Genomic DNA, 12,907 nt, shown 5'->3' with positions numbered 1-12,907 from the left:
TAGCATATGCAGTGTAGACAGACTTCGACATCCTCTTGGTGGAGTTGGTCCCGCAACTCCGCTACTTTGATGCAGCCGCACGGATGGCCATGCCATCCATCGTCAAAGTCCTCCGCTTCGACTACTCCGGCTGCTTCAGCAAGGTATTGAATAATCTAAACAACACCTATGACTTCGTTAGTGAGCAGCTCCTAATTATCCGTATTGAAGATACTTACCGCCGTCCGCGAGACCCTCACTTTCATTTATATTGGTTTCCAGACTCTCGAACGACAGCGTCGCCAAGGTCGTGGTAGACCTCCTCTTGATCATTGTACGTCTCGAGCATCTTCGGCCTCTTTTACGTCGTCGCGACGCTCGCCATCAGTGCCCCCAAGTCCATCTTCTTCATTATCCAGAAGGTCATCATTATCCCATGATAATGGAACTTTTGGAGCCGACTCCGAGTACCTGCGCCCCACGTTGCGCTATTCTGGCAAAAGTGGAGGCTGATTGGTAACGAGAAATATCGCGAAGGATATTGATTGTAAGATGATATATATATAGAGAGGGAGAGGAGAAGAGCGGAAGATGAGGGGAGGCGAGGTAGCTGCGTAGGATGATTCAGAGAGTATCGCTAGGTAGCATGAAAGATATATGTTGTTAGGTGGCAAACCACTGGCGATAAAGCGGTGTAACAAACAGCAAACGGAGTAGCAAACAACAAACGGAAGAGACAGACACGGCCGATTCCGCCGAAACCAACTCCAATGGATACAAGAAGGAGACGATCAGCAATGTTATGCAACAAGCAACGTGGCCACAGTGTGTTTGAAATTTATAAGATGTCTGAACAATGGCGCATCTTGACGTAATGCCCCGTCTGTCAAAAACAATATTTTCCCCAACGCCGACAAAATGTTTAACTTGGTGACAAATAAGGTCAAAGAATTGCAGTCCGCAGTATGAAACTTCTATTCAACATTTTCTCGCTGCTTTGAAAGCTGAGACCTGTAAAATTACCTCAACACTATTGCGCATCCTCCCGTAGCTACTCCTGCAGCCTCCCGCCTCTTCCGTCTCTTCCTGTGCGCCTCCACTCTCATCTTTGGCCAAGTTCTCCCCACGGAAGGCTCTCTTCCTCGTTCCCGGCGCCCACGACCATGACCCGATGCGCAAACGGATTGATATCCGGATTCATCAGCTCGGCGATGGTCGAAAAGCAGGCGGCCGCCGGATCGCCACTCGCCGCCAACGAACCATTCCAATACTCATTTCCAACATACGAATTCCCGTCCCACGCCCAAGACACGACGAGCAGCTTCCCGTCATCGTCGTCCAACTTCCTGCACGGATCCGCCTGGGTGAAGACGACCTCAACCCCCTTCGCCTCGCCCGCCGCCACGACCTCCACCTTCGTCTCCTCGGGCACATCCTCGATCCAGCCGAGCTCCACTTTGCTGATATTCTGCAGGTCCAGCGCCCTCAAGCTCTCCGCAAAAGCCTGGACGAAGAGCTGATTCTGCACGCGGTACCGGCGCCACACGCCGAGCCCGAGGCCGACGACGTGCACGACGGCGCTCTTGCCGCCCGCCGCCTTCGCGCGGGCCGCGGCCTCGAGCAGCAGCAGGTCGAACGAGACGCGTAGGCGGGCCTTGTACATGACTACATCAAAGTCGCCGCGCAAGGTGAACCGGACCTCTTCGTTCTCGCGGTCGTCGATGTCGATGTCCGGCAGCAGCCACTGCTGGATCAAGCGGCGGACGTCGGCGTCCATCGTCGCTCCCTTAACCTGGCGCGACGACGGACGCGGTTTACAGATGATGGCAGAGTCGTGCTGGCCATCGCGCTCGAAGCGGGGGCCGACAAGGCCGACCATGACGCCGCGGCGCTGGAACGAGTTGCTGTCAGCGGCAGGCACGGCGCAGTTGTAGCGACCGCCGCTGTTGATGAAGTGCGTCGGGCCCGACACGGCGAGCAGGCTGCCCAGCATGATCTCGTCGTACGACAGGTACTCGTCCAGCGTCAGGAAGCGGTTGCGGTGCTGCTCGCGCGTGCCGACGCGGTCCCACTCGGCGTATGCGGGGCCAATCCAGCGGTTGTCGCGCAGCCGCGTCGTGTCGCCGTGGCCGAGGAAGCACAGCGGCCGCTTCTCGATCAGCCGCGTCGCCAGCTGCGGCCAGGTCATGCCGCGGTAGAGCTGCTGCTCGTGCGTTGAGCCCCAGGCCCGCTTGTGCTGCAGGAAGGCGTCGAGCAGCTGCGGCATGCGCGGGTGGAGGACCACCCGCGTGGACAGGGCGTCTTGCTCGATCTGCGCGGCCGGGAAGAGGGCAATGCGGTTGCTGTCGACTGGGAATTCGCCCTGGAATTTGGATGGCGTGAGGAAGTCGAGCGGTGCGGGAAGTTCGCCGGATGAGGGTGGCCGTGGTGGGAGTTTGAGTGTTGCCGGCTTAGGGTCTAAGTTTTGAGTGGCATCCTGATTCTGATTTCCTGTCTGCAGGCTGCGTAGGATATCGTCTGGTTGGATTGGTGCCATTCTGATGGTGTGGTGTCTTGAGGAAAATAGTGAATATGCCTTTTGGGGTTGTGGCTGAGTTCCAAAAGAGATGCGTGTGAGCGAGTGAATGTTGTTGGAGAACGGCTGAGCAAATCTACGCATTTGCCTCTCGCTCGGAAATGCGATCAATAAATAGGGACAACGATTTGAGTCAAGAAAGACTCCGAACGTGGAAATGGGCTCCCTTTTGAGGCTCGTCAGCTTGGGGAGGGGCTGGAGTGGCTGTTGCCTTGGGAATGCCTCAGCCACATCGCGCTAACCACTTTCGAAAGCTGAGTCAACGCCTGTGCTGCAAGCTTTTGTCGCACCGATAAACGTTACGAATTTTTATCCTGCAACTTTCTTTGAGCTTACAGTCCCCTCTCGCAGCCGATGGCTAGCGTGGATCTGTTTTTTGCTCATGTCATGGGTAGGTGGGATGAAAAAGAACATATCATGGGGAGGTGAAGCTATCGTCCGGGCGTGTATGTAGAATTTTTAATTCGACATTCTCGTCCGGACGATAGCTTCAAGTACCCACATATATTAATTGTTCTAAGACAGAGCTAGGGTATATTCATTTCATATTCTAGAGACCTGCTATTTTTCGTGCTAACCCGCCAAAAAGGAAAAGAAAAGCAAGAAAAAAGCCGAGAAGGAAAATCCCCGCCACCAGTTCACTACCCCCACTATGGCCTTTTTATGCCTAAGGCGCATCACTGATGTCAAGCATCTGCTTCTTCTTCTTTGCTGGGGGTCTCGAGGACTTCTTGGAAGCCACCTTGGGCGCCAAAACTGGTATCTGCTCGATGGTCTGGTGGGGGATGTCATCGCTCAGTCTGAGCCATTGACCAAACACGCAATCATCGGCTTTGGTAACGGTGTCGATGGTCTCGTCGTACGCCTTCATATTGGTGAAAGACCACGGACCCGATAATTCAAAGTCAGGTCAGCCATGAGCTGGAAGATGTTTAACGGAAAGTTCTTCCACGACTTCAAAATCGCCTGGTCGTCTGCGGACTCGCCGGTGAAAGATACACGAGTCTAGTTTTCTCTCAATATTGTAGCTTGAGCGAGACGAGGTGCGATGTAGAGATCCCAAGTGTCGTTTGTGAACATCACAAATGTCTGCTGCATGAATGCTAGGAGAAAATTAGTATTGATCAAATATCAAAGAAATGTTAAACTTACCGCCCATGTTGGGGTCCATGAGGTTGGCCTCAATGGCCACTGTGGGGTGAAGCGTCCAGTAGAAACTTGCTGCGGTATGTAGGGTGAATTTTGATCTCCAGAAATCTTGCCTACCCTCTGTGGACATTTCCCAGTAGTAAGGCTCCGGAGGCCTTACTTGTCTCGCGGCTGATGGGACAACGGTGTTTCGTGGCTCTGGCTTCCTGTCAATGCTGTTCACGAACTCGGTCCTCTTCTCGACATCGCGCTTGTATGCCTGGTACACGCGGCCGGTGCGACTTTTCTTGTACTTTGAGGCACCGCCTCACGTCTCCCTCAGCACCTCTACCGGCTTGTTCAGAGCGGTGACGAACGAAAGCTTCGCATCTTTGAACTTCCGGTTGACCTGATTGGCTTTTTCAAGCCTCGTGGCACGAGCTTGCTCAGTCTCGTTGTTATGCGGGCGGATGGAAAGCTTGTGGTATGCTGTGATGAGGTTCTTGAGGTAAACCTCGGAGTCATGCTGTCGGATTGTTCTAAGAACAAATGAAGGCCACCATTTCCATTCGCTCACTGGCGTGTCGTTGGCCGGTAAGCCAAAGACCTTGTTCTGCAGTACAACTGAAATTCTTTTCAGCTCAGCTTTTCCTGTGTGAGGTGAGGGAGGATAACATACCGGCAGTTCGTGTCCAGTTTCTCTCCCAAAACAAACGAGATCTTCAAAAGGGAAACAGAGCAGAACGCAGCGGTGCTCGAGATAATCCAAGGCGTCCGGGCTCTCTTAGAGCAAGCGAAGGAAGAGTGGACCCGGGACAGACAGCAGCGCACCGACGCCGAGGCCTTGCTCCAACAAGGCCAAAACCTGCAGGAAAGATTCCAAGACGCCATTGAGGCAATTGCCGTGTCGACAAATCCGCAACACGAATAACCGCTGTACCATACATGGCCACACCGAATTCATTTTCCTCATTGGCACTGGCGTGGGCGGCGGCTTTCAGGATACTGGTTCGTTTGTTCATTGGCGTTGACGTTGGCGGCGGCTTTCAGGATATTGGTTCGTTTGTGTTTGGTTTTGGTTTGCAAGCCTATCTGTATTAATCAGTTGGAATTCTACCTGTCTCAAGCATGAAAAAGTCTGATCTTGTGAGACGCGAGTTCCAGGACGTTTAGAGCCAGTGTGGTTCTACCTGTAGTAACGGCGCAGCAGTGGGCCGCAATATTAGGAGGCAAGGCGACATTGAAGGGCATAGACCGCTTGCCGCAGGAATGCTGTTGTAGATTGCTGGCTGGAAGTCTACCTACGGAGCTTTTGAAGTGAAGTGCTGTGTTCTGGTTGCATGACGTCATCGGCAGCCGCGGTTTCCCTGGCCAGTATTTTCGCGAGCTGTTAAACACCACGTTGCTTGTTACATAGCTTGGATTTATTTTTTTTGCTCATGCCATGGGTAGCCGAAGCTATCGTCCGGATGAGAATGTCGAATTGAAAATTCTACATACACGTCCGGACGATAGCTTCAGCTACCCATGCCTTTTATCATGCCAAACACGCCACCCCCAGAGCAGATCCAACGGGGTGCAAGTAGCAAGCGAGAGTGATACTGAGCTTACACTGAGGAGCCGGGTAGCAGAAAGGTCAGCAGAATTGATTGACGAAAAACCAAGTGACATCAATGGTGCGCTGACAGTTTTGGACGAGGAAGGTTTTGATGGGCCAGGTGACAAAGGATAGACAATAGGAATAGGTACACCATGCCTTCCAAACTCAGCCTCAGGACTTACTTCCTAACACCAGTCCTCGTGACGCCCTATATCACATGCTAAGACTCTTCATCCAGAGGACTCTTCTTCTACATCAGCCCCACCACCACCGCAGATCTGCACTTCGACGTCAACAACCACAGACGTACATCATGTCAACCACGCCACCCTCGGGTAGCTTCCCTAACAACGCAGAACTGCCAGCTGGCAGCAACATCCAGCTTACCCCAAGGAGTCGTACGGCGAAGAGGTCCGCAGAGCCCATGGATGAGGAGCCCGGCGATGTCATTGCCCAAGCCCGTGCGTCCTTCGCTGGCGAGGCCGGCTTGCTAGACGGGTTCAACGATGGCGATGAGATGAGTGCCGCGGGTAAGTGCGCGCCTTGTTGATAAAGCGTACACATAGCTGACATTTACTTGCTATCTTAGAAAGCGATCGGGACCCAAGCACCGCCGTCGTCGAGAAGCTGATATACTTCACCCGCCAGCAGCTTACAGACTTTGACCTCCACGTTTTGTTCAAGAACCAACAAGCGCGGAGCTGGGAGGCGCGTCTGAAGAAGATGCTGGAGAAGAACCACCAGTACCGGTGGCAGTGGCGCATACTCACCTCCTGGCTCCTTCCCTTTGTCGAAAAGAAGTATCTCAAGGCCAAGTCGGATGGTCAGAACCTCCTTGAGATGAGCGACGATGACCGCGCTGCTTTCTGGCGCGAGTGCTGGTTGGATGGGCCACCAGCTCGGCTATGCACGGAGATGTGGCAGCCAGTCTCTTCTATCGTGGACTTCGCGGCGATCATCGACCCCCCGACCGGAAGCACGGAGGCCGACAGGGCCATCCTAAAAGCATGGAAGAACTTCTTGTTCAATGTCTTTCAGATTACGGCGGACCTCACACTCAACTACCGGGTCCGTGTCCGCAATGTTACTTTGGGTGAGATGACGGCGCACGACAACACCGTCGACACCGTCACCAAGGCCGACGAGGTCGTCTTTGGCCAGTGGCTGCGACTGAGCTACGACATCCCGCACCCGGATATCGAGGAGGTGCCGGTCCTGGTGCCCAAGGCGGCTTCGAAGAGCGCTTCGAGGCCCCCGGCCAAGAAGTCAAAGACGCTTTCGACCACCGATGCGCCCTAGGTATCGAAGGGCCAGATCTACGACCAGGATAGCCAGGGAGTCATGAGAGCGATGGTAGTATCGGCAATGGTGGGGTAGTTGACTGGTGGTGAAGATTTTCCTTCCACAGTTTCTTTCCAGTCAGAGGCAGGATCTGACTAGACGTACGGGCCGGTGATGATAATGCAAGACTTTGGTTATGGAATTGGTCAGGCGTAGGACGGGCCTGCTCACTAGTTGAATCTGAAAATTGTACAACTATTCTTATTAAAGCTCACTTTGAGGGACTGATGTCATCGCAGGAGACCCCGAGGTTTCCTAGCCAGCATTTTTGCTAGCTGTTAAACACCACCCATGGCGTCCGATTGCCGCCTATTGCTAGCTCCGCCACCACCATTGGACCCACCTCCGTCTCGCCGGAAGACACCACATTGCTTGTTACACAACATCGCTAATCGCCTACTTCCTATATCGATTAGCGCCGGCTTTGACGGAAACGGCAGTATCTGCTGCTGTCTCTGAATAGCCTTCTTTTAACACGTTAACGCCGAGGTGTTCATCCAGCGCGGCCATGCTATCGAAGAGAGTAGTAATTTGTGGGTTTTGTTAGCGTTGGGGAACAAGACCCACCGTTTCTTCAGACTTCCCATGGAACTAACGGACCCTGTGCCGTAGTAGTTGCAACCAGACTTGAAGATCCGCGGATCCCCATAAATACTTCTCAGGCCCCTCGCTATCAGTGAATCTCTCTTTATTTCCGTTCCACTCAAGAGGTTATTTCGATTTCACAATGCCCGGTGTCATGTCGTGGTCGGAATTTCTGGCCCGCTTCCCTACTATCGAGCGACGGGATCGTGCTACCGCCCGCGGTCGGTCAGCAGGTGCGACACTACACAATCAAGCTCGGAGCCACTTGTACAAGCTTCCTTCTGAGCTGATCCTGCTCATTGCCGAGCAACTTCAACATGGCACCGCTTTACTCTCGTTTCAAGCCTCCGCTGCAAAATTCCAGGAAATCCTCGCCCTACACACCCCGGAAAATTCAGCACTCATTGGTCTTGAAGCGAGAGCCGGATTTCGAGATCTGCTCGATCGAGACTACTTCATGGCTCTCTGCGAACGCGAACGTATCAAGAAGTTGGACAAGGCTTACAAAGCATGCTCCGGCTGCATGAGGGCGCATTCCTACTTGGCATTCTCGGAGGATCAATTGCGCGCATCACCAGAGACAAGAATGTGCCGAGGCCAGCGAGGATCGTACCGACTATGCGAGCATAAAAGTTGCTCTTACAAAGAGCTGGCCACGTTTATCACGAACCCGTCAAGCGACTACATAATCTGTCGGCATCCTACTCACAAGCTCGACGTATGGGATGGATATCCTACAATCAAGCATCCCTGGTGCACTAAAACCTTCGCATATACCTCTCATCAGCTGCTATTCGATGTTGACAAAGACCAAGTCATAAATTTGGAAGAATTTCGAGCTCGTCTAAAGAAACTTGATCGACGTATCTGTCCGCATTTGTACACCAGCAGCCCAGAATTATTAGCAAATGTGTCTAACTCAGAGTTTATCGAAGGAATCGGATTTGGCTCACTAAGTATACGATGTAGAACTTGCGGATTCTTCGAGGACCAACTCGCCCTGATGTATAGGGATGAGTCGTTTCCCATACATCACATGAGCTCGCACGGAGTATTCCTATTTGTTGCTCATAGGGTAGACCTTTCCAATGGTCCACAAAGTCCTGATTGGCTGCTGCAAATCGAGGGCTCACAGATCGCTGATGTCACAAGATTGGAGCCGCTCTGGCGGCGTGCGTTATATTACATGTGGTTGCCGTTAAGGCGGTGGATTACTATGGTATTACATGATGTGGTTGCCGATCAAGCGGCGGATCACTATGTAAATGATATTTAGATGATCCTTCAGCAATAGCCCCACTTTTCTTCTTACTTGACCGTCGAGATTCTGGCAGCTTCGCCCGATATCTGTCCTGTACAGACGCAGTCTCCCGCATCGCGGAGAAGCTCCTCACGACACGCCACGACCATACGCACACCACAAAGCAATCAACTCTACATTACCACAGCAATGGCAATTGAACTGAATGAGGGAGTGACTTCGCGAGGGGGGCTGAGGTGGTCCTCCGCATGGTTGGACTTGCCTGATCAATCCAGCTGCCCCAGCGACCAAGCTGCAGTGTAGCTACCGCTCCAAAATCCGACTACGTGGACCCGGATTGTGGCTTCCTCATGAAGATGGTCGTTGTGGATACCCTTGGTCAGCAGCGGACCACCAATAACTCACTCTTCCCAGCACACGACACATCCACGCAGAGCGAAGAGACACACCCTACAACCCACACAGACACATGCAATCATGGAAATCGAATTGACCGACAAAGTTGGATGGGCAATCGCCATCGCGGGATTGCTGATGACCGCGTTCAACCTCATATGGCCATTCTGCAAGCCTCACAGCAATCGGGAGAACGACATGTGGACGACCTACCTGCAAATGAAGCGGAAATACCCTGCCGATCGACAAATCTTCGTAACAATTGAGAACTTCTGCCGAATGATCAGCCGGCCGATAGGATGGCTATACGACGACTCCCAAGCGGCTGCGAAGAAACGAGAAGACATTCTCTCCGCACTCCAAACAATCCAAAACGCTCTGACGAACGGCGAAGTTCACAACACGCTGAAGGACTTGGTCGACGAACGAACTGAAGCGCAGCAACGACATTCGCGAAGAGGAGGCCAAACATCAGACAGCAACTCTCCAAGTCGTACAAACCCTACTAGAGGAAAGCAAGACGCAACGTGTCGAGGAAGACCAGAGGCGACGCGAGCAAAGCTCTACCGGAGAGCAGCTCATCCAGTACTGAGGGGGGATGCGGCTAATAGGTGAACAAGAGTGTACGAATTTTTCAGGGAAAACCGGGGGAATAATAACATCAAGCAGAGGTGCCTTGTATTCGAAGGCTACTGTCATTTTGTTTTTTCGTTCATGCCATGGGTAGTTGAAGCTATCGTCCGGACGTGTATGTAGAATTTTTAATTCGACATTCTCGTCCGGACGATAGCTTCAACTACGCATATATATATATATATATTTTTTGACAAAAAAGAGGCATAGTTACCCTGAATTTGAGGATCCTGCTCTTCTTTGCGCTATGCTTCAGCTGCAATACCTCTCTGCATGTGCACCGCACGCAAAGATACAGGGGATTTTTGCGTTGTGACAATCAAGGATAAGAATATCGGCAAGCGTGGTGACTGTCCAATCATTTGAGCTCGCCATGGCTCGACGCGCCCATGAGCTCGGCAACCCCGCTCGTCTGCTGCATGTCAGCCAAAGCTCTGTCCTATCCGCACAGACTTCAACATGTGCGGCAAAACCACTTGACAGGGCTTTAATCAGTTGCTCAAAGCAAGCGTCAATCTGCGTGAGCCATGGTCTCCCCGAAAAACAGTGTCATCATCCAGGTAGGAGGAGGAGGAGGCAGCGGAGGCGAGCGAACGCAGAACGATGCATCTCCAACCCCCGAACACCACCCGCATTCTCCAAGACCAACAACCAAGAAGACCTGGAGTCGTGAAAAGTCAGTGAAACCCAGAACGAAGACACGTCCTCCCCCATAACACCTCCACCAAAAACCCACCTACTTACCAAAACCACCCAGCTACCCCGGCGCCCTCCTCTTCAACCTCACCGCCTTCATCCTCCCAGCCCTCTACGCCACCCTCTCCAAGCTCTGGATCGCCTCCCTCGACACCTCCCTCGTCGCCACGACCGACACCTACACCTACATCACGACCATCGCCGAAGTCCTCAACGAAGGCCTCCCCCGCGCCTCCTGGCTCATCATCGGCAACCGCAGCGGGGCCCTGCGCCCCTCCACACGGCTAACCCTCTCCTTCACGCTCATCGCCGTGCAATCCCTCCTCGGCCTCATCCTCTCGCTCGCCATCCTCGCCGCCGCGCCCGCCTTCACCGCCGCATTCGTGCCGCGCGCGACGCGCGCCGCAAGTGTCACGTACGTGCGGCTCAGCGCGTTCGCGGCGCTGGCGGCGGCGGTGGAGACGGCGGTGGCGACGAGCACGCGCGCGCTGGACCGGCCCGACGTGCCGCTGCTGGTTAGCAGTGTCAAGTTCGCCGTCAATATCGCGCTCGACCTGCTGCTCGTGTCGCGCTTCCACGTCGGCAAGCATCGGCCGAGCGTCAATACGCAGGCGGCCGTGCGGCTGGCGTGCGACCTGGTTGCTGCGGCAGCGGGGTTGGCGTATTTCGTCTGGAGTGCGCTGAGGAGTTGGCGGGGGGAGAGGGGGAGAGAAGGCGGCGGCGGCGATGGTGATTATGGCAACGGCACTGGACGGCCGTCCTATTTCTCGTTTGCAGCGTTGAAGCTGCTGTTGCCGGCGGGCTCGCTGACTTTCGTCGAGTCGGCGCTGCGTAACGCGCTCTACCTGTGGCTGGTGTCCGGCATCGTGGCCATGGGCACCGACTACGCGACCGCCTGGGGCGTCTTCAACACGATCCGTTGGGGGCTGGTCATGGTGCCCGTGCAAGCGCTCGAGGCGACGACGCTTGCGTTTGTGGGGCATGCTTGGGGATCGTGGAGGGCGGAGGTGGAGAGGAGGGGAGTAGGAGGAGGAACGGTGCAAACGCGGAAGCCCAAGGCCTCGAGGCAGGATTTGCGCCGTGAGTGGAAGCCAGCCCCTCAATACATCTTTCGATATGTTTCTTTGAGGGGATTCTTTCTATGCTTTTCTTTTACTTGTCCGACGATGCTGATAGAAAATACTCTTTTAGGAATGGTACGTCCAGCACTGTTGTCTTGTCTGCTAGCGCTGCTCTTCGAAGTACCGCTGTGCATCTTCCTCGCCCGCTGGGGCGCCCGCAGCTTCGCGCGCTATCTGTCCGGTACGGACGCGGTATCCCGCATCACGGAGAAGATGTGGAGAGTAAGTGACTATCCCTTGCCTACCGACTAATTGACCCGAGCCAATAAGCTTACATCTAAACCTCGTCTCGGCTCGTCACAGACAATTGATTGGACCTACATCTTCTATGCTCTTAGCACACAACTCGCTGCTATACTGCTCGCGACGCGGCCGCTGTGGTACCTCTATCAGTCACTGGCCTCGAACATTCTGTGGGTACTGCCATGGGCCATCGCAGTCAGCAAGGCGGGCATCACGCCTGACGACGCCTGGACCTATCATTCTGTTGTCTTCGGTGGATCGCTAGTGTTCAGCTTCTTCGATGTCTTGCTGTTCGTGGGAGTGTGGGCCTGGAGGTTGGGCACCGGCCGGATGAGACTCCCGCCTGCGCGGCGCCAGGTGTGAAATAGATTGGGGAACTCGTGATTTTTATCTATTTTTCCTTGCTGAGGTGGGGATGATAGGATATGGTAGGGCCGATACCATACTGAGCGCATCACTGCGTGGTTGAAGAGATCAGTCGGCATGCTTCGTTTGTATCAGGTATTTCGTTGCTGAAGTCGAGCTCGGTCGGTCCGCTTAGTATTGCAACGCTGAAGATGAGTAATTGAAGCTTCCATTAGGACACGATCGCATGACACATTTGGCAACAAAGCATCCGGATGAGGGCTTCTACTATCTCGATTTGTTGCAGTGCTGTTAGTGCAAATGTCAACGTCACCCCCATCGACGCTTGCGGCCGAATACTTCCCGAGAAAATCTGACGACATGTCGACTGACCGTGAGCGCCTTCGTCAAGCGCGGCGGCACGGACAGTCTCTCTGCCTACCCCATGCGCCGCAACCCCACTGTCTCCAGACCATCGCGCTGCTCTCCAAGTTTTCTCCTCACTCGCCCACCTACCTCCGCAACTCCTTCGGCCGACGAAAGCCGCGGGGAGACGGCTTTCCCCTTACCTTCATTATTCACATGCCATGGCCTATGCGTGCCGCAGCTTCAGCCCGGCCAACAAGTCGGCCCAACGCCAATAGCCGAGATGAAGCGGATGCCTGTGCTCGCGATGCGAACTGACAAACCCCTTCCATCCCCTTCGCCCACTCGCAACCGGGAAACTATGCTTGCTGGCTCAAGCGCAGGTCTTGTGATCAAGGCTTCGTTTTTCGTTCGGAAATTGTTGGGAGGGATGATCGGAGGCGCATTCATGCTTTGGATCGGCGTTCCCAAGAGGAGTAAAAAACGGCTGTGTACGTGGTAGCCTATCTTGGCAAAGCACGGTTTACAGAGCGTTGGCAGGAAGCGAAAACGACAGGTAGCTGTGTGGAGTCGACGCAAAGGGAATAAGGAACCATCGAATTACACGGAAATAGAAACCACGTGTGGATGCCATGGCT

At 54.0% G+C, this 12,907-nt stretch overlaps 5 protein-coding genes across 5 annotated transcripts; 2 read left to right on the top strand and 3 right to left on the bottom strand.

Annotated features, from left to right (window-relative positions):
* Positions 1-1,081: 1,081 nt before the first annotated feature.
* LTHEOB_4996 (uncharacterized protein) lies at positions 1,082-2,515 on the bottom strand (the record flags this gene model as incomplete). Its single annotated transcript, XM_035514091.1, has 1 exon — positions 1,082-2,515. The coding sequence occupies one exon, from the start codon at positions 2,513-2,515 to the stop codon at positions 1,082-1,084; it is 1,434 nt and encodes a 477-aa protein (XP_035374438.1).
* A 706-nt stretch (positions 2,516-3,221) lies between these two features.
* Positions 3,222-3,425, bottom strand: LTHEOB_4995 (Nadh:flavin oxidoreductase nadh oxidase; the record flags this gene model as incomplete). The annotated part of the gene is made up of 1 exon (XM_035514090.1): positions 3,222-3,425. The coding sequence occupies one exon, from the start codon at positions 3,423-3,425 to the stop codon at positions 3,222-3,224; it is 204 nt and encodes a 67-aa protein (XP_035374437.1).
* Positions 3,426-3,559: 134 nt separating this feature from the next.
* Positions 3,560-4,704, bottom strand: LTHEOB_4994 (Allantoate permease; the record flags this gene model as incomplete). Its single annotated transcript, XM_035514089.1, has 5 exons — positions 3,560-3,657; positions 3,707-3,962; positions 4,035-4,208; positions 4,260-4,306; positions 4,623-4,704. 5 exons carry the CDS (start codon positions 4,702-4,704, stop codon positions 3,560-3,562), a joined length of 657 nt encoding a protein of 218 aa, XP_035374436.1.
* Positions 4,705-5,595: 891 nt separating this feature from the next.
* LTHEOB_4993 (uncharacterized protein) lies at positions 5,596-6,581 on the top strand (the record flags this gene model as incomplete). Its single annotated transcript, XM_035514088.1, has 2 exons — positions 5,596-5,812; positions 5,872-6,581. The coding sequence occupies 2 exons, from the start codon at positions 5,596-5,598 to the stop codon at positions 6,579-6,581; spliced, it is 927 nt and encodes a 308-aa protein (XP_035374435.1).
* Positions 6,582-10,025: 3,444 nt separating this feature from the next.
* On the top strand, positions 10,026-11,921 carry LTHEOB_4992 (uncharacterized protein; the record flags this gene model as incomplete). The annotated part of the gene is made up of 4 exons (XM_035514087.1): positions 10,026-10,174; positions 10,256-11,274; positions 11,422-11,537; positions 11,586-11,921. The coding sequence occupies 4 exons, from the start codon at positions 10,026-10,028 to the stop codon at positions 11,919-11,921; spliced, it is 1,620 nt and encodes a 539-aa protein (XP_035374434.1).
* Between the last annotated feature and the right edge of the window lie 986 nt (positions 11,922-12,907).

This window comes from Lasiodiplodia theobromae (assembly GCF_012971845.1).
Source record: "Lasiodiplodia theobromae strain AM2As chromosome Unknown scaffold_13, whole genome shotgun sequence".
Classification (NCBI taxonomy): Eukaryota; Fungi; Ascomycota; class Dothideomycetes; order Botryosphaeriales; family Botryosphaeriaceae; genus Lasiodiplodia; species Lasiodiplodia theobromae.
This window is presented reverse-complemented; position numbering and strand designations above follow the sequence as displayed.